The following is a 22,500-nucleotide window of genomic DNA, read 5'->3' as shown; positions in this document are numbered from 1 at the left end:
CTTTCCTTCTTTATTTGCTTTCATTTACTGAGTTGTTCATTGTTTGTCCCCCCCTGACCCCCATTGAATTTACTTTATCATTTGTTTTGTTGTTTAAGTCTTCCATAGGATACCGTGACCAACTGTGGATTGCATGTCTTTTTGTCCAACCCCAATTTAACCATGTCGATTAAATTATTTTTTATTTTTTCACCTTGGAGATGAAAGTTTACTTTTTGACAGTTTCTACCCTTTTTGAGTTGATATTGGTATAACAGGGCTAAATAACATCTTCCACTTTATTTATGTATGTAAATGATTTTTTTCTTTCTTTTGATGAGTTTAAACAAAGATATATGCTACTCTCACACAGATTTCTTAACATTTACTTGAATTATCAGAGCAGTCAAAAACATCAGTGAATACTAAAATGCATGCAAAATACATTTAATGGAAGAGATGATGAAAGTAAAGCATGGTGTCATATCTGAAAGGGGAACAAGGCTGTGAAGTCTGTGTTACTTAAATCTGAAACCATTCCCACACCTGTAAGAAAATGAATACACTATGTGCACAGAACTTGAGTGGGAAAACACCTTTCTTCATTCTTTCAAAACAACACACAGCTGAGATGGTTTCAGTTCAGATTACTCCATCGTATCCTACCTACCCAAATATTCCTTCATATATGTAAGCATGTCAACTCCCCACTTTGTGATTTTTGCAGTCTGGGAATACAAACAATCCAGCACCTCTTTGGGGGCTGTCAGGTTGTACAATAGTTTTGGAAGGATTTTGTATCCACACTGCACAACAGATGTTGCCACTGTGCAACATTAACATACACTTAGTCTTAGTGAATGGTGGGTATATTTATGGAGGAACTTGAAAAAAAAATTCCTGGTCAGAAACTGGAGATAATGTTGAGCCATCTGGAGCGTCCTCTGCCTTACAAGGCTTTTAACATGATGACAGTGGAATGAACGCAACAAGGTGTAGTTGTTGTCTCGTTCGTCATTTATCAGATGGATTCCCCCGTCTCCTCGACGAAGGTGGCAGTACGTCGCAGGTCCTCCAGTCCTCCGTAGAGCTTCCGGGCCGCTGGGAATGGGTCGGGCCAGGTTTTCTCTCGGAGCGCTTGGTGGAGCGGGCAGGACTGCAGCAGATGTTCTGTTGTCTGGCTGCCTGTTCTGCAGGGGCACTGCTCTGTGTCGCCGATACAGAGTTTCGTGTATAGGTGGTGTTTCAGGCGGTTGTGGCCTGTCCGGAGACATTTGCCTGTTTCTGCACACCACTGTCCCCTTTTCATTTTCTTCACTTCCCTCTGTCGAAGTCTTCATGTACTGTGTGTGCTTGTGGGTGGGTGTTTAGTTTATGTTTGTATGCATGTGTTCAGTGTGCATGTGTGTAAACATGTGTGTCAAAAGGTGTGTGCGGCATATTTTGTGCTTTTTTTTTGGTTTGATGTTCATGTTTGATGTTCATTTGTAGAACTGCCTTGGTGTGTTGTTTCTCTTTATGTGTCATCACGTGCTGTCGTATGCTATTACACACAATTGTATATGTATTGTTTCATGTGAGAAGAAGGTTGCAGACTGGTTAAGAGGCATATCTTCCAATACAGTGTCCGTGGGGTCTGGGTTTGAATCCTAGTCTTGTCCTTTCTCCCAGGTATTGGATGGGATGATAAGCCGAGGTCCCGTGCACAGCACGTACTTGGTGCACTGACAGAGAACCCATGGCGACATGAGAGTTGTCCTCTGCAAAATTCTGCAGAAGAAATCTTCTCCGATAGGTGCACAGATATAATTATATATGCATACACTCTGTGTGTGTGTGTGTGTGTGTATGACTGAAACCTGACTGAATGGCACAGGAAACGAATGATGAGCGCCCAAAGACAGTTTTCAGTCGTCTCTTCCCACGTAGGCAGCCTGTTGTGCTTGTGACTCATTGTTTGGCCAAAGGTAGGCGTTAAGTATCCATGTCATCATCATCCAGGCCTGACTGGTGTGTTGGGTTATGCTGCTGTGAAGCATCTGCCTAGCAGGTGTGGTGTAGCATGTATGGATTTATCCAAACACAGGGATGCCTACCTGAGGAACTGAATCTGAAACTTTCATGTGAAGCACATAGAGCCCATTATATGTGGAGTTTGCGCCATACTGTATTTAATCTTCTTCTTTTTATCCTGATTGTAATGGTGCTTCCTGTTTTGTCCCTGGATAAATTGTTTGTCAGAAATACAGAGTTGGTTGTGTGTATTGTTAGTCCGTTCAAGTCATGAAGGTGTCAGATTTTGTGGGGGGGGGGGGGGGGGTGTTGTGTGATTTTTGGTCATGTTAATTTTCATGGTATGGCTTAGCCATTGGCTGAGGTAAAGCAACATAATGTGATGGGGTGGGAATAGGTTGTCCACTTTGGGGAACATTGGCACTCACTTCCGGATTTTTTCTTAGTTTGGACATTTTGTGTTTTGGTTCAGAGTGGGTTTCTACGCGGTGTATATATATGTGCATGCACACACACAAATAGAAATATCCATACTTGCCTTTAATTCATAGACTGCTGCGAACTTATACTCTCATTCATGCACACATACTTTCATGTGCAAACTCACACTCTAAAATACATGCACATCTTTTTCTTTTCTTCTTCTTCTTCTTCTTTTTTTTTAATTATTTTTTTTTTAACATTTACACGTACGACATAAGAGATGTAGAAAATTTTATTTTGGCAACAAAACCTCACACCAAAACACACAAGTTACAGAGAAAAATGCCATGTTAGCATGAGCAAGAAAAAAGACACGGTAACGTACAGAGGTTCACTTAACAGCGAAAATCACATCTCTGGAAATGTAAAATAATTAAAAACGTAGCATTTTTTTTCCTTTTTAAAAACAACAAATTGGAATGAGAGGAAAACAGGAAAATTGTCCACACAGGTGCAGTTCACAGCTGCGTCTTTTCCTTGCGTTAGCGGTCAAAATATAAATGAACACAAGGTTTTAAAGACTGGTTAGGATATGCACACACTTGTCTGAGCATCATTGAAGGTCAGCCGGCAGCACATAGATGCATGCACACATGATGAATTATAAGGGAAAAGACTGACATGCAAGGCAAAATTACGCTCACCATAGGTGGTTTTGTCGTCCTCATTTATAAGAGTATTGAAATCACAGTTTGGGAAGAAAAAAAATTCAACCAACCAAGCAAACAAAACCACGGCCAGGGAAAAAAATCAGAACAGTAAAAGCTTCATGAAGGTAGACTGCTACAAGTCAACAAGATTAGTCAAGTATTCATGATAAATCAAAGTCCCTCTCAACATTGCTAAGAGAATTTGATTCCAGAATTTCCTGCATGTTTCATGACTTTTTTTTTTTTTTTTTTGCTCATGTCCCCTCAGTTCTTGTTTGATCTTGATTTACTGATGTATATTTTCAGGAGTTTTGATTCCAGACAAGGGGTTTGGCATCTCTGAAAGAGGTAAATCATCCTGTAGACTGTCCTAGTTGTGTATGTATGATAGTTAAGGTGAAGACTGCTAGTATTGTATAATGAATCTTTATGTAAGCAGTACTCTGCTAGTGATTTATGTATAAGAAAATCATCATGTACACTGTGCATGTTCTTTGTATCTATGGTAACTCATAATATTAACTCCCAGTAAAATAAATATATCCTTTAAACTGTGATATGGTTATGCATAGGCTGGAAATTTATGTATGGTAAATCATCGAGTAAACTGTAGGTACATTGTGTGTATTTAACATGCGTATGAATGACAGATTGACGTTTACATCTGGAGGGGATGCGGAAGCACTGCCGCTAAGAAAACAAACTGTTGGAAAGGGAAGGGGCCATTCGGACATTTTGGACTGCTCAACACATGTTCTGTATGCATCATACTAAGGTTGGAACATGTTTTTATGTATAATGTTCATTTTCAGTCGTCATTTACATAAGGTTTCCTGATGCAACGCACGATGCAGACCAGAGACAGAGCTGGACTGCCAACATCAGAAGAGAAAACTTTCCCCCCCAAATACTGCAACAATGATGGGCTCTATCGAACTGTCTTAAATCTGTTCAACTCATTCCCAGAGGGAGAGGGTGAGTGTGTGCGTGTGGGAGGGGAGGGGGGTGGCTGTGTGCTTGTCCCTGTGTGTGTGCACGAAGTGTGGGGGTGGTTTTGTTTTTCTTTTGTGTGTGTGTGTGCAGGGGTGGGTGGGGTGAGGCCACAAAACACACCTCACACACACACACACACCTAACACACACATACACACACCTCGAACACACAACACTACGTTGGGATTGTGTGTCGTGTTATGCTATGTTGGGTGTGTGCGATGTGTTATGCTGTGTTGGGTGTGTGTGTGTATGGAGTAAGAATGTGTGGTGTGGTGGGTGTGGTCTTGTTGTGAACAGAAGAAATAGGAAGGGGATTTCTGCAATCTAGCGAAGGGGGTGGGTGGAGATGGAAAGGGGGGGGACATCTGGGGTAGGGTTGCGTGGGGAGGGGGGACAATTGGTGTGAATGCACCCACACTGGGGATGGGGTGGACGACTTTTGGTGTGAGTGCACCCACACTGGGGATGGGGTGGACGACTTTTGGTGTGAATGCACCCACGCTGGGGATGGGGTGGACGACTTTTGGTGTGAGTGCACCCACGCTGGGGATGGGGTGGACGACTTTTGGTGTGAATGCACCCACACTGGGGATGGGGTGGGCGACTTTTGGTGTGAGTGCACCCACACTGGGGATGGGGTGGGCGACTTTTGGTGTGAGTGCACCCACACTGGGGAGGGGGTGGGCGACTTTTGTTGTGAGTGCACCCACACTGGGGAGGGGGTGGGCGACTTTTGTTGTGAGTGCACCCACACTGGGGATGGGGTGGACGACTTTTGGTGTCAATGTACCCACACTGGGGATGGGGTGGGCGACTTTTGGCGTGAATGCACCCACACTGGGGATGGGGTGGGCAACTTTTGGTGTGAATGCACCCACACTGGGGATGGGGTGGGCGACTTTTGGTGTGAGTGCACCCACACTGGGGATGGGGTGGGCGACTTTTGGTGTCAATGCATACATGAAAATAAGTAGCCAGGTATCTCCACTACAGCGTAGTTATACATGGAAAAAAATCAGTAGCCAGGTATTTTCACTAGTGCCTAATTATACATAAAAAATCAGTAGCCATGTATTTTCACTAATTCCTAATTATACATGAGAAAAAAATCAGTAGCCAGGTATTTTCACTAGTGCCTAATTATACATAAAAAATCAGTAGCCATGTATTTTCACTAATTCCTAATTATACATGAGAAAAAAATCAGTAGCCAGGTATTTTCACTAATTCCTAATTATACATCTAATTCCTAATTATACATGAAAAAAAATCAGTAGCCAGGTATATTTTCACTAATTCCTAATTATACATGAAAAAAACCCCACCTAATTATACATGAAGAAAAATCAGTAGCCAGGTATATTTTTACTAATTCCTAATTATAGATGAACCCCCCCCCCCCACCTAATTTACATGAAAAAAAAAATCAGTAGCCAGGTATTTTGACTGATGCCTAATCATACATGAAGACGAGTAGAAGAAAGGAAGAGGAAAGTGACAAGAGGCAGGAACCAAACCCACAAAAACACACAGAAAAATCCCCCAAAACAAATCCCCTCATACTGCCAAACAAAACTTCAAAACTATGCTTCCAGAAAAACAAAAACGCAGGGACACACACAGCACGTGCACCTCAGGGAATGGAATGAACAATGCACAGCAAAGATTGGGGGGGGGTGAACTAGGGGGAATAAGCACTTCTAGCAACAAAACAGTTGTGAAAAAACATTTATAGACCTGTGGAAATAGCTCTGTGCAACCAAAAACAAACAAACAAACAAAAAAAACCCACACCCAACAACAAAAGTCCCTGGGGGAGTATAATGAAAACAAAGTTTCCAGGAGAATATATAGGGAAAGAAAAAAGTGCTGGGATACATAAAAATTTTTTTTTTAAAACTGAAGTCTCCAGACATGTGAAGTTGTGGACTGAACACGAAAGTCAAAGTGAAGCTTGGACAAGGCACCAGTAGAAGAGGGACTTAGTGAACCAATTGGAAACGGACCAGCCTTTGCACACATTCAAAGCATTCAGTACTGAACGTGTGTTCAGTCTGTAATCTTTCCATGGTACCCTGTATCTTTTTCCTTCATTGTTTTGTTCTTTGAAATAATACGAACTTCGAAAAACAGAACTACAGGCATGCATGCATGCATTTCTAACTAATGGATGCTTCATACCACAGTCTTCAAAGCAGTGGGAACAGCAGTGGTGGTGATAGAGGACATGATGTGTCGTTCAGACCTATATATAGTCACATCACGTGGTGTTTTGCTGTGTACATCAGCATAAAGGTCTGGCAAACATTACCACGGAAAATGAGGTAAAACTGCAACAATGATTAGGGCAATGATAATAATAATAATAATAATAAAACGGCAACAATAATTAGAGCAATAGTAATCACTTAGCAACAATAATAAGAGCAACAATTATAATAATAAACACACAGCAACAGTAATTAGAGCAACCATAGCAACAATCACATTGCAACAATAATTAGAGCAATGATATCAACACCATAACAACATTAAAAAAAACTAGAGCAATAATAATAATCGCATATTACCAAAATCATAAATGCAAAGTATGAGCATACTTGGTGAAACAGCTCTAGACAACACCACATTTGGTAGATTATTAAAAAACAAAACAAAAAAACACACACACAAAACGAAACAAACCTGGGTTATTTAAAAAAAAAAAATCACAAGCTGGAATATCTTTAGCAAAAAGCATGCCATTACGAATAACACGAATAACATCAAAAAAGAAAGGAAAAAACCCCATCATTGAACAATACCACCTATTCATTGACACCCAAACCAAACCACTGGATGGGATTCAATAGAAACAGATTACTAACAATATACAGCTAAAAAGAAGCTCTAAAAAAATCCCCCCCCCCAAAAAAAAAAAAAAAAAAATCTACATACTGACAGAAAAAACCTCAAGCTCCCTCATTCTATTATCAATGCTACATGTAAAAAAAACAACAGAATGTTGGGGATTGTCTATGAATACTTTCCGTTCCATGCATTGAGGCAGAAATCTCAAATCGAAAGGAAGAGTGGGCAATGTTTGAATAGAGGATTTTCAAAATGCAAATCAAATAAACAGGTAAAGGGAAATGATAGTCAACCAAGAAAAGAATGCATAAATACAATCAAAGGTGACCAAAGAGAAAAGCCAAGAATACATTCACAAAACAATGATGACCAATGAAAGTCAAGAATACATTCACAAAACAGTGATGACCAATGAAAGCCAAGAATACATACACAGGCAACAAATGAAAGATAAGAATGCAATAACGAAAGCCAGAAATAACCAACAAGAAACATCAAGGACTACAGTACATGCATTACGACACGCCAATAAAATGCACAAATATATATATATATATATATATATATATATATATATATATATATATATATATATATATATATATATAAATATATATATATATATATACACACACATCCATGTGAAATTTAAAGAAAATAAATGTAGACATGCAGCAGATTACAAAGTGTTTTTCAAAGAGTATTGAATATTGATCGGCAAATAAGGCTTTGAAATGAGTGAAGTCAGTGCTACAATGACAAGAAGATACCAGAGTTTGTATTGTAAAAGGAAGTGATGGATTAGGGGACCCGATTCAACAGCTATTTCTCTCTGTGGACTGTCTCTCTCAGAGACTTCCATACCTTAGAATACAAGACAATTCAGACAGACAGATAATGCACTCAATGTCTGTGCAGACTTGTTTGCATGTGGTCTAACAGGTTTAATTGCACTGCATGACTAAGGATTAGTTACATACACTCTAAATGGACCATAGCAAACAAGCATGTACAGGTGTTTATGCATCACTGTGCTGTGTTGTTCAGTAAAACTGCCAGTCATTGTAAACAGACTTTTGTTGTTGTTGCAAGTATGATGAGATGAGAAATTCAGTATGAAGGAACATGCAACATACACACACACTCATGCAGTGACACAGAAATGTGTACACACATACCAAAAAAAAAAAAAAGCATGCGCTCAGAGAAAGACCCCCACACAGAAGCAGTGAGAGAGAGAGAAGGGCAGTGGTTTTTACTTTTTAACTCTGTCTGACGACGCGTGCATTCAAACTGCCTGGGACAGATCTGATATGGGGGCACATTTGACATGACGCGTTTTACATCCTTGGAAACTGGTGTTTTAAGTGTCTTTCATACCTACTGGCTCAGGATCCACGCCTGGACCACACCACCCTTCAGGGAGCAACAACTTGACCTCGTGGGCAGCAGTTAAACTCATCACTCATCCTAATTGCTTTTTCAGTATTTAGTGCTGATTGAATGAATTGTTACAGCTGAAAAAAACAAAACATTTTGTCAGAACTGTCGGTCCGTGAAATTCTTTTGTACCAAGGGAAACAATTGGTCATTTCCACCGGAAAGGGTGTAATGGGCATTTACCTCCCTTCCCATGTGGATTCCCCACAACTATTCCCTTCCATGGCTATCTCTCTCACTGAACACTGCGTTCACCTCATACTGCCACATGCTCCTGTCTCACTCTCCTCTTTCCTCACCCAGTTAAAAGGGAAAAAAAGGAGAAAAAAGTAATTATGCGTACATGCAGAACATTGTACTCGAAAGTGCAGACCGCTGACACAAACACCAGGTACACACTGCATGCCTGTTATCACCCCCACCCCATGAGAACTGACAGACACATGCATGCACACAGGGCTGGAACCTTTCGTTTTAACTTACTGATCACTGGCACAGTTATTGAAAAGCTGACATCAAAGTGAATCGGCATCATAATGATTAAAGAACGTTGAAATAGTAATTAGTACTGGTTGGAACAATTAATGAGAAAATAGCAAAGTGCATTAAAGAGAAGTATTGAGAAAATGTACAGTACAGAAAAGTAATGAGAAAAGGATAAAGTACAGTACATTTTGTATTATGCAAACATGCTGAAGTTTTAGAAGAAAAAATATATGCCATGTAAATAAAGACCATTATAAACATCTGAAAACTTGATAAAAATCAACGGAAAAAAGAAGACAGAAGATTACATAGAATAAAGAAAAAAGTCCATCCAATATATATGATCAAAGATCAAACCCCCAAAACTGGTCCCAGTGGTACAGACAGACAGACAGAATGTGTGACTGTTTCAGCACACGTGACCCCGGCAAGCTCTGTTAGTTAACATGAATGATTACATGCAGGTCGTTCTGCTTCATTCAGCGATGGGGGTGACCCATCAGCGCTTGGTTCCCCCGCACTTCTTGTCTGATGGGGGACGCATCATCTGCAGAAACTCTGCACACACACACACACACGCGCGCGAACAAACACGGACACACACACGCATGCATGCACACACACAGTTTCAGTTTCTCAAGGAGGCGTCACTGCATTTAGACACATATGCCACACCACATCTGCAAGGCAGATGACAGACAGCAGCAAAACCCAATGCCCCTTGTCAGGTCAGGTCTATGAGAGTGGATACCTTTTGCATCATTTTGCCAGAGGACATTGTTTTGTTGCCATGGGTTCTTTTTCAGTGCGCAAAGTGTGTGCTGCACATGGGGGACCTTGGTGCATCATCATCATCATCATGTGAATGACTATACTCTCAGTTCTGTTTTTCAGTCAAACTGGGGAGAAAGGGCGAGAGTGGGGATTCGAACCCAGGACCTCACGGACATTGTACTGGCAGATAAGCACCTTAGTAATTCTGCCACCTTGCTCTCTCTCTCTCTCTCTCTCTCACACACACACACACACACACGCCATGTTTTGCCTTCTCTTACTTTTAAATCCTTCCTTTCCGCACACCATAAGCTTCGGTCTGTTGTTGCTCTGTGCGTTAGCAGTGTCTTCACTTGCTTTTGAGAATAACAGCGGAGTGATGGCCCAGAGGAAACGCGTCCGCCTAGGAAGCGAGAGAATCTGAGCGCGCTGGTTTGAATCACGGCTCAGCCGCCGATATTTCCCCCCCCCCCCCCTCCACTAGACCTTGAGTGGTGGTCTGGACGCTAGTCATTCGGATGAGGCGATAAACCGAGGTCCCGTATGCAGCATGCACTTAGAGCACGTAAAAGAACCCACGGCAACAAAAGGGTTGTTTCTGGCAAAATTCTGTAGAAAAGTCCACTCGAATAGGAAAAACAAATAAAACTGCAGGGGGTGGGGGGGGGGGGAAGAAAAAAAAGGATGGCGCTGTAGTGTAGCGACACGCTCTCCCTGGGGAGAGCAGCCCAAATTCCACACAGAGAAATCTGTTGTGAGAAAAAGAAATACAGATACAAAATACAAATACAATCGTGTTTAAACCAAATTCTCTCTTCCGGTGCCTTTTTTCTCAGTCTCTGTCTCTCCCGTCATACTGTTCTCGTTCTCTCTGTCTCTCACTCTCCTAGAGTCTCTCCATTTCATATCCATGGATCCATTCTCATATGCTTTTTCCTTCAAACAAACTGTTCCACTGGAATATGACCGGTGGCCTTGGTACTAGTTTTTCGGATCACATAGTAAACTTGACATTCTATGTGAATCATGTACTTCGTGCACGTAAAAGAGCCCAAGACAACCAGTTACAGGAAAAAACAACACAGGAGGTGCTATGCCGTGGCATCACGCAATCCCCCTGGGAAAAGCAACACCAATTTGACACAATGTGTGACAACATAAATTATCATGCATAGAAACTCCGCTAAATTAAACAGCTTCCATTCCAGCACATAATCTCACTCCACATAGGTTTTAAGTCATCCTTCCCATTTGTTAGATATCTAATATTATCATTTAATCCACCATCGTATCCTTTTCAACTCCACACATTTCCTTCTCCCTGCTCCTACCCCTCACCCTCACAGTTGATGAGTCCCCCCCACCCTCACCCTCACAGTTGATGAGTCCCCCTCCCCACCCTCCCCCTCACAGTTGATGAGTCCCCCTCCCCACCCTCCCCCTCACAGTTGATGAGTCCCCCTCCCCACCCTCCCCCTCACAGTTGATGAGTCCCCCTCCCCACCCTCACCATCACAGTTGATGAGTCCCCCTCCCCACCCTCCTCCTCACAGTTGATGAGTCCCCCTCCCCACCCTCCTCCTCACAGTTGATGAGTCCCCCTCCCCACCCTCCTCCTCACAGTTGATGAGTCCCCCTCCCCACCCTCCTCCTCACAGTTGATGAGTCCCCCTCCCCACCCTCCTCCTCACAGTTGATGAGTCACCCCACCCTCCTCCTCACAGTTGACGAGTCCCCCCACCCTCACCGTTGATGAGTCCTCCTCCCCTCACCGTTGATGAGTCCCCCTCCCCACCCTCACCCTCACAGTTGATGAGTCCCCCTCCCCACCCTCCCCCTCACAGTTGATGAGTCCCCCCCACCACCCTCCCCCTCACAGTTGATGAGTCCCCCCACCCTCCTCCTCACAGTTGAGGAGTCCCCCTCCCCACCCTCCCCCTCACAGTTGATGAGTCCCCCTCCCCACCCTCCCCCTCACAGTTGATGAGTCCCCCTCCCCACCCTCCCCCTCACAGTTGATGAGTCCCCCTTCCCCTCACAGTTGAGTCCCCCCACCCTCACCGTTGATGAGTCCCCCCCCCACCACCCTCACCCTCACAGTTGATGAGTCATCCCCCCACCACCCTCACAGTTGATGAGTCATCCCCACCCTCACCCTCACAGTTGATGAGTCCCCCCACCCTCACCCTCACAGTTCATGAGTACCCCCCACCACCCTCACCCTCACAGTTGATGAGTCCCCCCACCCTCACCCTCACAATTGATGAGCCGCCCCTTCCTTCTCACCCTCATAGTTGATGCTTTCCCATCACCCTTTTTCTAACCCTCACAGTTGATGAGCCCCCCTCACCCCCACCCTCATCCCTCCTCACCCTCACAGTTGATGAGCCCCCCTCACCCCCACCCTCCTCACCCTCATAGTTGATGAGCCCCCCCTCACCCCCACCCTCATCCCTCCTCACCCTCACAGTTGATGAGCCCCCCTCACCCCCACCCTCATCCCTCCTCACCCTCACAGTTGATGAGCCCCCCTCACCCCCACCCTCATCCCTCCTCACCCTCACAGTTGATGAGCCCCCCTCACCCCCACCCTCATCCCTCCTCACCCTCACAGTTGATGAGCCCCCCTCACCCCCACCCTCATCCCTCCTCACCCTCACAGTTGATGAGCCCCCCTCACCCCCACCCTCATCCCTCCTCACCCTCATAGTTGATGAGCCCCCCTCACCCCCACCCTCATCCCTCCTCACCCTCACAGTTGATGAGCCCCCCTCACCCCACCCTCATCCCTCCTCACCCTCATAGTTGATGAGCCCCCCTCACCCCCACCCTCATCCCTCCTCACCCTCATAGTTGATGAGCCCCCCTCACCCCCACCCTCATCCCTCCTCACCCTCACAGTTGATGAGCCCCCCTCACCCCCACCCTCATCCCTCCTCACCCTCATAGTTGATGAGGCCGTCCCCGTTGATGTCGGCCTCACGGATCATGTCCTCCAGGTCCTTCTCGGAGAGGCGTTCCCCCAGGCTGGTCATCACCTGCCGCAGCTCCTGGGAGCTGATGAAGCCGTCCCCGTTCTTGTCGAAGATCTTGAAGGCGTTCTCGATCTCTGCCAGCTCCGCTGCTTCGCTCTTGTGGGCCATCATCTCCAGGAACTCGTTGAACTCGATGGTGCCGTTCCCTGCAACACCAGCACCATACAGGTGACACAGGAATTTTGAAGAAGAGTATGCTTTTCGCAAACAACAACATTCGTCTTCAGAGTGGACGGGCGCAACAGCCGAATGGTTAAAACGTTGGACCTTCAATCTGAGGGTCCCGGGTTCGAATCACGGTGACGGCGCCTGGAGGGTAAAGGGTGGGGATTTTTCCGATCTCCCAGGTCAACAGTACATGTGCAGACCTGCTAGCGCCTGAGCCCCCTTCGTGTGTATACGCATGCAGAAGATCAAATTCGCACGTTAAAGATCCTGTAATCCATGTCTGCGTTCGGTGGGTTATGGAAACAAGAACATACCCAGCATGCACACCCCCGAAAGCGGAATATGGCTGCCTACATGGCGGGTTAAAAGCGGTCATACACGTAAAGCCCACTCGCGTATATTCGAGTGAACGTGGGAGTTGCAGCCAACGAACGCAGAAGAAGAAGTCTTCAGAATGGAAAGCATACTAAACAAACATGGCAACATCCTTTATCTTACATTTATCTTCAGTTTATGACCAAGATTCCTGGAGGGGGAACGGGAAAAAAAGAGTGACTGAATGAGAACTTGAACACACACACAAATCAATGAAGGCCGGCAGAGCTCTCCAAATAATTTCCCCCAGTCTTATAAACGAATTTTTATCTGTCAGAAAGTGAATGATCCCCGTCTTTTCCACAGTTTACTGCTCAAATAGGTCTACTTCATAAGCAAACACACTACTGAATGTCACCAGGAATGATTCACACAGACACTCTTTGAGACATCATGGCCGAGTCGTAAATCGTATTGCTCACTGAAATATTCAATTTGTTTGTTAAATCAATGTTCTCTTTTTCCCCCTTTAAAATCCACATGCAATAAACGTGTCAACAGTGCAGTATGGGTTGTTGGGGGAATTTTCTTCTTTCTTTTCATTTAATCACAGACTTAAAATGATATCTAACATTTTCTGATTAGAACTGCAACTTAATCAAGGCAACGAAAACTGAATCTGCCCATTGCAGTGCAATTTCACCAGTCCAGCAACCACCGACAAATGACCAATGGAAAGCTTTGGTGATTCAGTCAGAGGATAAGCTCTTTTATCCAATGTCCATAATTTTTGCAAACAACTTATTATCATCGTAAATTCTAACCAGCCTGACTGCCCCTTCACCCATCCAGCCCCTGTGCCGCCTCAACATCACGGTCATCCGCCCATCCTGACAACCATCCACCCATTGTTATGTAAGTGGAACCCTTTGTCTTAATCATGTCTACCACAATTACCAGCCCACAAGTCAATGATTTGAATAAATCCATCCACTTCAGAGTTCAAAGATGTCAATCGATCATTCAATCACCAAACGGCTCTGGCATACTACTGATTAATAACTGATCAACCAACAAAACGACTCAGTGTATTCATCCATGTAAACGCCATGGATCCTATCATTTAGTGCATCCCTCCTTCAAATCAGTCATGCCCTTCAGCACATCACTGGCACGCAAGAGAGCAACGGTCTTTATCCACGTCACTGATCATGTCCACCAGCTCTGTGGGGGTGGGGTCAATCAATCAATGTGTCAATCCATCAACCAATCAGTGAAGACTCACGGTCTTTATCCACGTCACTGATCATGTCCCTCAGCTCTGTGGGGGTGGGGCCAATCAATGTGTCAATCAATCCATCAACCAATCAGTGAAGACTCACGGTCTTTATCCACGTCACTGATCATGTCCCTCAGCTCTGTGGGGGTGGGGTTCATCAAATGTGTCAATCAATCCATCAACCAATCAGTGAAGGCTCACGGTCTTTATCCACTTCATTGATCATGTCCCTCAGCTCTGTGGGGGTGGGGTCAATCAATCCAACAACCAATCAGTGAAGACTCACGGTCTTTATCCACGTCGCTAATCATGTCCATCACCTCTGTGGGGGTGAGGTCCATCAATCGATGTGTCAATCAATCAATTCAACCAATCAGTAAAGACTCACATCTTTATCCACTTCACTGATCATGTCCTTCAGCTCTGCGGGGGTGGGGCCAATCAATGTGTCAATCAAACCAACAACCAATCAGTGAAGACTCACAGTCTTGATCCACGTCACTGATCATATCCCTCAGCTCTATGGGGGTGGGGCCAATCAGTGTGTCAATCAATCCAACAACCAATCAGTGAAGACTCACAGTCTTGATCCACGTCACTGATCATGCCCCTCAGCTCTGTGGGGGTGGGGTCAATCAATCCAACAACCAATCAGTGAAGATTCACGGTCTTTATCCATGTCGTTGATCATGTTCCCCAGCTCTGTGGGGGTGGGGTCAATCAATCAATGTGTCAATCAATCCAACAACCAATCAGTGAAGACTCACGGTCTTTATCCACGTCGTTGATCATGTCCCTCAGCTCTGTGGGGGTGGGGTCCTGACCCAGGGACTTCAGCACTGTGCCCAGCTCCTCCTCTGTGATCCGGCCGTCCCCGTCCTTGTCAAACATGTAGAACGCCTCCTTGTACTCTGAAACACACAGCATCATGTAGAACGCCTCCTTGTACTCTGAAACACACAGCATCATGTAGAACGCCTCCTTCTGAAACACACAGCATCATGTAGAACGCCTCATTCTGAAACACACAGCATCATGTAGAACGCCTCCTTGTACTCTGAAACACACAGCATCATGTAGAACGCCTCCTTGTACTCTGAAACATATCATCATGTAGACCGCCTCCTTGTACTCTGAAACACACAGCATAATGTGGAACGCCTCATTCTGAAACACAGCATCATGTAGAACGCCTCATTCTGAAACACACAGCATCATGTAGAACGCCTCCTTGTACTCTGAAACACACAGCATCATGTAGAACGCCTCCTTGTACTCTGAAACACACAGCATCATGTAGAACGCCTCCTTGTACTCTGAAACACACAGCATAATGTGGAACGCCTCCTTGTACTCTGATACACAGCATCATGTTGAATGCCTCCTTGTACTCTGAAACACACATCCTGTGGAACGCCTCCTTGTACTCTGAAACACACAACATCATGTAGAACGCCTTGTACTCTGAAACACACAGCATCATGTAGAACGCCTCCTTGTACTCTGAAACACACAGCATCATGTAGAACGCCTCCTTGTACTCTGAAACACACAGCATCATGTAGAACGCCTCATTCTGAAACACACAGCATCATGTTGAATGCCTCCTTGTACTCTGAAACACACAGCATCATGTAGAACGCCTCCTTGTACTCTGAAACACACAGCATCATGTTGAACGCCGCCTTGTACTCTGAAACACACATCCTGTAGAACGCCTCCTTGTACTCTGAAACACACAGCATCATGTAGAACGCCTTGTACTCTGAAACACACAGCATCATGTAGAACGCCTTGTACTCTGAAACATACAGCATCATGTAGAACGCCTTGTACTCTGAAACACACAGCATCATGTAGAAAGCCTTGTACTCTGAAACACACAGCATCATGTAGAACGCCTTGTACTCTGAAACACACAGCATCATGTAGAAAGCCTTGTACTCTGAAACACACAGCATCATGTAGAACGCCTTGTACTCTGAAACACACAGCATCATGTAGAACGCCTTGTACTCTGAAACACACAACATCATGTAGAACGCCTTGTACTCTGAAACACACAACATCATGTAGAACGCCTTTGAGTTAAGTATAGACATGGTTGGATGTGGAATAATAAAGGTCAGCAACGTGAACAGACCCAGAGGGTGTGAACGGGAAGGGGCGGGCGCGTTCCCCTTTCCATCACCACCTCTACAAAACGTGAAGGAACGTTACGGTAAAAAAAAAAAAAACACTGGAACCGGTGGGGATCAGGATGTTATGATCCGAGATGGACACTTTTGACGGTGTAGTCTGTTGATGGTGAAAATTGAAAGGATGGATAGGAATGAAAATGGTATAGTATTGTTCAAGATGGCGGGAAATGACGCTGGCAAAGATACTGGTCGGTGGGGTCAGGTTGTAACTTTGAGAATGCGTATGTGTGAGAACGTTAAGTTTCAGAATGGATACAACTGAGAACAAGTCGAAAACACTGGGCAGGGTTATAGTGGTTAATTTCTCGGTCAATTATTGTAATGCTGGGTGTGATATCATCAAGAATGGTTTTGCAAACCGAGGTTTAAACAGAAAGGGGCGGGCGCATTTCCCTTTCCATTACCACCCCTAAAAAGGAGAGAGGAGAAGTGATGACACTAGAACGATGAAGGAGGTGATGATTATGGTTGTGCCAATGCGAGTAAGAGCTTAGTAAACAACAGATGCATATGGTTGTGCCAATGCGAGTAAGAGCTTAGTAAACAACAGATGCATACACTGAATACCAGTAAACACAGCGTCCGCATAATAACAAACATCAAACTGAAAATTCCACCTCAGAAGAGTCTGAAAAGAAAAAAAATACAGATAACAAAGTAGATAAATAAATGAATAGAAATATTAACTGAAAAAACAACAACACCTCCATGTTAAGTCGCATTGCATGCCTGGCGATAGGGAGCCAGAGGTGGCAGTGAAACAGGATAAACTGGACCCTGTGCTGCTGATGTAAAGCGAAAAGCAGCTGGGAAACAAATTACGTATTACGTATTACTGGTTCATTTGTTTGTTTATATTTGTATTTGTATGTTCATATCTCAATAATTTTTTTATTTATTTATTATTTATCAATTGTTCACATGTTTATTGTTCTTAATGAGTTCGGTTCTCGCCCGTCCGTGGCCCTGTTCTTTCCAATGGTCTATGTCTACATGGTTAGCCCCCAGTGATCTCTTCAGAGTTTGACTCTATCTCATTCCCGTTGCCCCCACCTCCACCCTCCCTCCCGCCAGCCCCCCCACCCCTCACCACCACCCCCTCTCACTCACACACACAGAGACGCACACACACTTCTATCAAGTTCTATGACTGACGCACATGGAGATCATGCCAGCATAGTATGCATTAGAGGATGAATCACCACCAACCTTCGCTCCACATGCGACATTGACGGCCGCTTGGCAGGTAGTGAGCAAAAAAAAATCTCCCCCAGTTTGTTAATAAAGAAATAAGATTAAAAATAAAACAACAACACCTGGATGAAACATCGACAAGATATGACATGGATATCAGCGCCGAAACTACCACATTGATAGCCAGTCACGACAACAACATCACTGCTGATATAGAACTGTCCAGAAACAGAAATCAGGAGCTGGGATCCAGCCAAGCCATGGAAACGAGGTGCTATCACAAGCATACCAAACATCAGATACACTCATCACATCACCAATGGACAAGTGCACCACACCATCAAGCAGCACATTGGACCTTATGAAGATATGCTGACATCAGTAAAGAGAAGAAAGCTGCGCTGGTATGACCACGTATGAAGATCCGACGGCTTTGCCCCCCCCCACCCCCCCTCGCCCCCCCACACCCCCCCCAAAAAAAAAAAAAAAAAAAAAAAATCCTCCAAGGAACAGCTGAGGGAGGGAGACGGAAAGGGGAGACAAAACAACAACAACAAAACGAAAAAGAAAACAAAATAATAAAACGATGGACTGACTGACAACATTGCAGAACAGAAAGCCATTTGCAGAGACCCATGCTTTGACACACATCAGAAGTTGTGTGTGTGTGTGTGTGTGTGTGTGTGTGTGTGTGTGTGCGTGCGTGCGTGCGTGTGTGTGTGTGTGTGTGTGTGTGCGCGCGCGCTCGTGTGTGTGTGTGTGTGTGCGCGCGCGCGCGCTCGTGTGTGTATGTGTGTGACAGAGACGCAGACAGACACATAGTTTCAGTTTCAAGGAACTATCAAGGCATGCCGACTGATCCATATACGCTAATACACCAATTTGCAGTCCGACAGACACCCGACCCAACCCTCCGGTCCCAGACATTCCTTCATACCCAGCTCCCCCCTCCCCCATCCTCCTCATCCCCCACACATATAAATGGATTCACACGCACACACCCTCACTCACAAGGGCATACATACGTCACTGACGTGCAGCTCGCTAACACATGAAGCATATATAATCTCCTCGGATTTATGTACTGTACGCGCGCACACATAACAAGTTACGTCGATCCCCCAGAATAAATAAGGCACATGCATACACATGTGCAGTTACACTCGCACTTGGCTTCCAAGTTTCACACAGACACACACAGACACACTGACACACCCACAACACACACACACACACGCACGCACGTACGCACACACACACACACACACACACACACACACACACACACACACTTCCATCAACTTGTCCGAAGCCACGAACGTAAGAAACATGTTCTTCTGTCTTCTGTATTGGGGTGTATGGGGGTAGGGAGAGGGTAGACAGACAGACAGACAGACAGACAGACAGATAAACAGACAGAGACAGGGGGAGAAAACACTGGTGCAGTCATTGTCCTTAAGTTGACTGCCGTGACGTCACAGCATGACGATGATGGCAAACAGACAGGAAATTGCAGGAAGTCAGTTGAAAAAAAAAAAAAAGAACAGAAAGTTATTTTCAGAACGCGAACCGCTGGACAATATCTCCAAGATGTCATGTTTAGTGTTTGTTGCGTGAAAGTCGTGCACAAAAAAAATCTTGCTTTTACACTGTCTATAATTCTGTCCCCCCCCTCGTCCACCCCCCAACCTACCCCCCTCCTTCCTCTCACCCCCAAACTACCTCCTCCTTCCTTCTCTCACCCCCCAACCTACCCTCTCCTTCCTTCTCTCACCCCCCAACCTACCCCCCTCCTTCCTTCTCTCCCCCCCCAACCTACCCCCTCCTTCCTTCTCTCACACCCCCAACATACCCCCCTCCTTCCTTCTCTCCCCCCCAACATACCCCCTCCTTCCTTCTCTCCCCCCCAACATACCCCCCTCCTTCCTTCTCTCCCCCCCAACATACCCCCCTCCTTCCTTCTCTCCCCCCCCAACCTACCCCCCTCCTTCCTTCTCTCACACCCCCAACATACCCCCCTCCTTCCTTCTCTCCCCCCCCCAACCTACCCCCTCCTTCCTTCTCTCACACCCCCAACATACCCCCTCCTTCCTTCTCTCCCCCCCCCAACCTACCCCCTCCTTCCTTCTCTCCCCCCCAACATACCCCCCTCCTTCCTTCTCTCCCCCCCAACATACCCCCCTCCTTCCTTCTCTCCCCCCCAACATACCCCCCTCCTTCCTTCTCTCCCCCCCAACCTACCCCCTCCTTCCTTCTCTCACCCCCCCAACCTACCCCCTCCTTCCTTCTCTCACCCCCCCAACATACCCCCTTCCTTCCTTCTCTCACCCCCCCAACCTACCCCCTCCTTCCTTCTCTCACCCCCCCACCTACCCCCTCCTTCCTTCTCTCACCTACCCCCCTCCTTCCTTCTCTCCCCCCCAACCTACCCCCCTCCTTCCTTCTCTCACCCCCCCCCAAACTACCCCCCTCCTTCCTTCTCACAACCCCCCCTCCCAACCTACCCCCCCTCCTTCCTTCTCTCACCCCCCCCCCCCAAACTACCCCACTCCTTCCTTCTCACAACCCCCCCCCCCAAACTACCCCCCTCCTTCCTTCTCACAACCCCCCCCCCCCCAAACTACCCCACTCCTTCCTTCTCACAACCCCCCCCCCCCCCCAAACTACCCCCACTCCTTCCTTCTCACAACCCCCCCCCCCAAACTACCCCACTCCTTCCTTCTCACAACCCCCCCCCCCCAAACTACCCCACTCCTTCCTTCTCACAACCCCCCCCCCCCCAAACTACCCCCCTCCTTCCTTCTCACAACCCCCCCCCCCCAAACTACCCCACTCCTTCCTTCTCACAACCCCCCCCCCCCAAACTACCCCACTCCTTCCTTCTCACAACCCCCCCCCCCAAACTACCCCCCTCCTTCCTTCTCACAACCCCCCCCCCCAAACTACCCCCCCTCCTTCCTTCTCACAACCCCCCCCCCCAAACTACCCCCCTCCTTCCTTCTCACAACCCCCCCCCCCCCCAAACTACCCCACTCCTTCTTTCTCACAACCCCCCCCCACAAACTACCCCCCCTCCTTCCTTCTCTCACCCCCCACAACATACCCCACTCCTTCCTTCTTTCATCGCCCCCCCACCGACCCCCCCTGCCCCCCCCCTCCCCACGCTCCCCCCATCCCAGTTCCAGCCTGATCATTTTCCTGTGGTAGGAGAGCAGAGCTTCTTTGATGGAGGAAATAACGTCAAGTGAGACAAGACACACACATGGAAGGAGATCCCCAGCAGAGGAGGCAAACGCCGTTCTGGGAGAATACTAATTATAGACTACAACGAAACACATTCCACTTTGAAGGGCATCAAAGCTCGGTAACGATGTATGTGTGTGTGTGTGTGTGTGTGTGTGTGTGTGTGTGTGCGGTGTGTGTGTGTGTGTGTGTGTGTGTGTGTGTGTGTGTGTGTGTGTGTGTGTGCGGTGTGTGTGTGTGTGTGTGTGTTTTGTGGTTGTGTTTGTGTGTGTGTGTGTGTGTGTGTGTGTGTGTGTGTGTTTTGTGGTTGTGTGTGTGTGTGTGTGTGTGTGTGTGTGTGTGTGTGTGTGTGTGCACGCGCGCGCGCACCTGAACTTCGTTATTTCCCAGTGAAAGAGTGTTGAGAAAGTCAGACACACTCACGGACAGACATACAAAGCGAATCATGTGTGTATATCATAAAAGACAGCAAGACAAACGAAGAGCAGTTGTCAACAAAGGCGTGTTTTGTTTGGTCTTCTCTCGAGCGGAGAATTAAATCACACTGGACTATATCAATACGCTAACCCACGTTACTGATGTAACCTGTGACACCACGTGCTTCAAACGCCACATGACTTGGCTCAGGTTCAAGAAAGGCGCTTCTATCAGCACCTGTGTTTGAAATCACCGGGCTGACTGATAATGATACTACAGGAATGCTGCAGACAATGTGCTAGAGCTAGAGATGACTTAAACCAAGAAACGAAAGAAAAAGAAACACACACGCATGCACGCACGCACGCGCGCGCGCGCGCACACACACACACACACACACACACACACACACATACATACACGCATACACACGCGCGCACGTGCGCGCACTAGTAAACATATACACGGTTTGATTGCGTTTCTCTCTCTCTCAATTAATTTTTTCTGTGTGAACGTGTCTGCATCGTGTGTGTGTGTGTGTGTGTGTGTGTGTGTGTGTGTGTGTGTTCGCGCGTGCGCGCGTGTGCGTTTGTGTGTGCCGTGTGTGAGTCTGTTTTGTATATGTGTATTTGCTCGTCACGTGCGTGCGTGCGTGCGTGTGTGTGTGTGTGTGTGCGCGCGCGCGCGCGCGCCCGCGCGATCGTTATACTGATCTATGCCTGCGCGCTTGTGTGCGTTTGTGTGTATGTGTGCGTTCGTGCGTGTGCGTGTATGTGTATACGATCACATCTATATGAATACCATGTATATGAATGCGCACGTGTGTGTATATATACATGTGTGCGTGCGTTCGTGTGTAGTGATGCGGGCAGGCGCATTATCCGGTGGTGTGGGGTGACGGAGGGGGAGCTTGGGAGGGGGGGAGGGAAGGGAAGGAGGGAGAGAGGTGGGGGGAAGGAAGAGAGAGAGGTGGGGGG

At 46.3% G+C, this 22,500-nt stretch overlaps 1 protein-coding gene and 1 long non-coding RNA gene across 2 annotated transcripts in view; both read right to left on the bottom strand.

The window, feature by feature from the left end:
• Positions 1-2,693: 2,693 nt before the first annotated feature.
• Positions 2,694-7,556, bottom strand: LOC143281169 (uncharacterized). The gene is made up of 2 exons (XR_013055103.1): positions 5,447-7,556; positions 2,694-5,351 (listed from the first exon to the last, which is right to left on the bottom strand). It is a non-coding gene; the product is annotated as an uncharacterized LOC143281169 (long non-coding RNA).
• A 1,572-nt stretch (positions 7,557-9,128) lies between these two features.
• LOC143281168 (uncharacterized) overlaps positions 9,129-22,500 on the bottom strand; it is a 137,886-nt gene continuing 124,514 nt past the window's right edge. Inside the window, exons 3-5 of the mRNA XM_076586195.1 lie at positions 15,236-15,379; positions 12,613-12,852; positions 9,129-9,455 (exon numbers count right to left, since the gene is read on the bottom strand). Coding sequence (XP_076442310.1) covers positions 9,397-9,455; positions 12,613-12,852; positions 15,236-15,379 — 443 coding nt within the window. The 3' untranslated portion in view covers positions 9,129-9,396. The remainder of the gene's footprint in view (positions 9,456-12,612; positions 12,853-15,235; positions 15,380-22,500) is intronic.

The sequence above is a fragment of the Babylonia areolata genome, chromosome 4, assembly GCF_041734735.1.
Source record: "Babylonia areolata isolate BAREFJ2019XMU chromosome 4, ASM4173473v1, whole genome shotgun sequence".
NCBI classification, from domain to species: Eukaryota; Metazoa; Mollusca; class Gastropoda; order Neogastropoda; family Buccinidae; genus Babylonia; species Babylonia areolata.
Note: the sequence above shows the minus strand (reverse complement) of the source record. Positions and strands in the feature narration are given on the sequence as shown.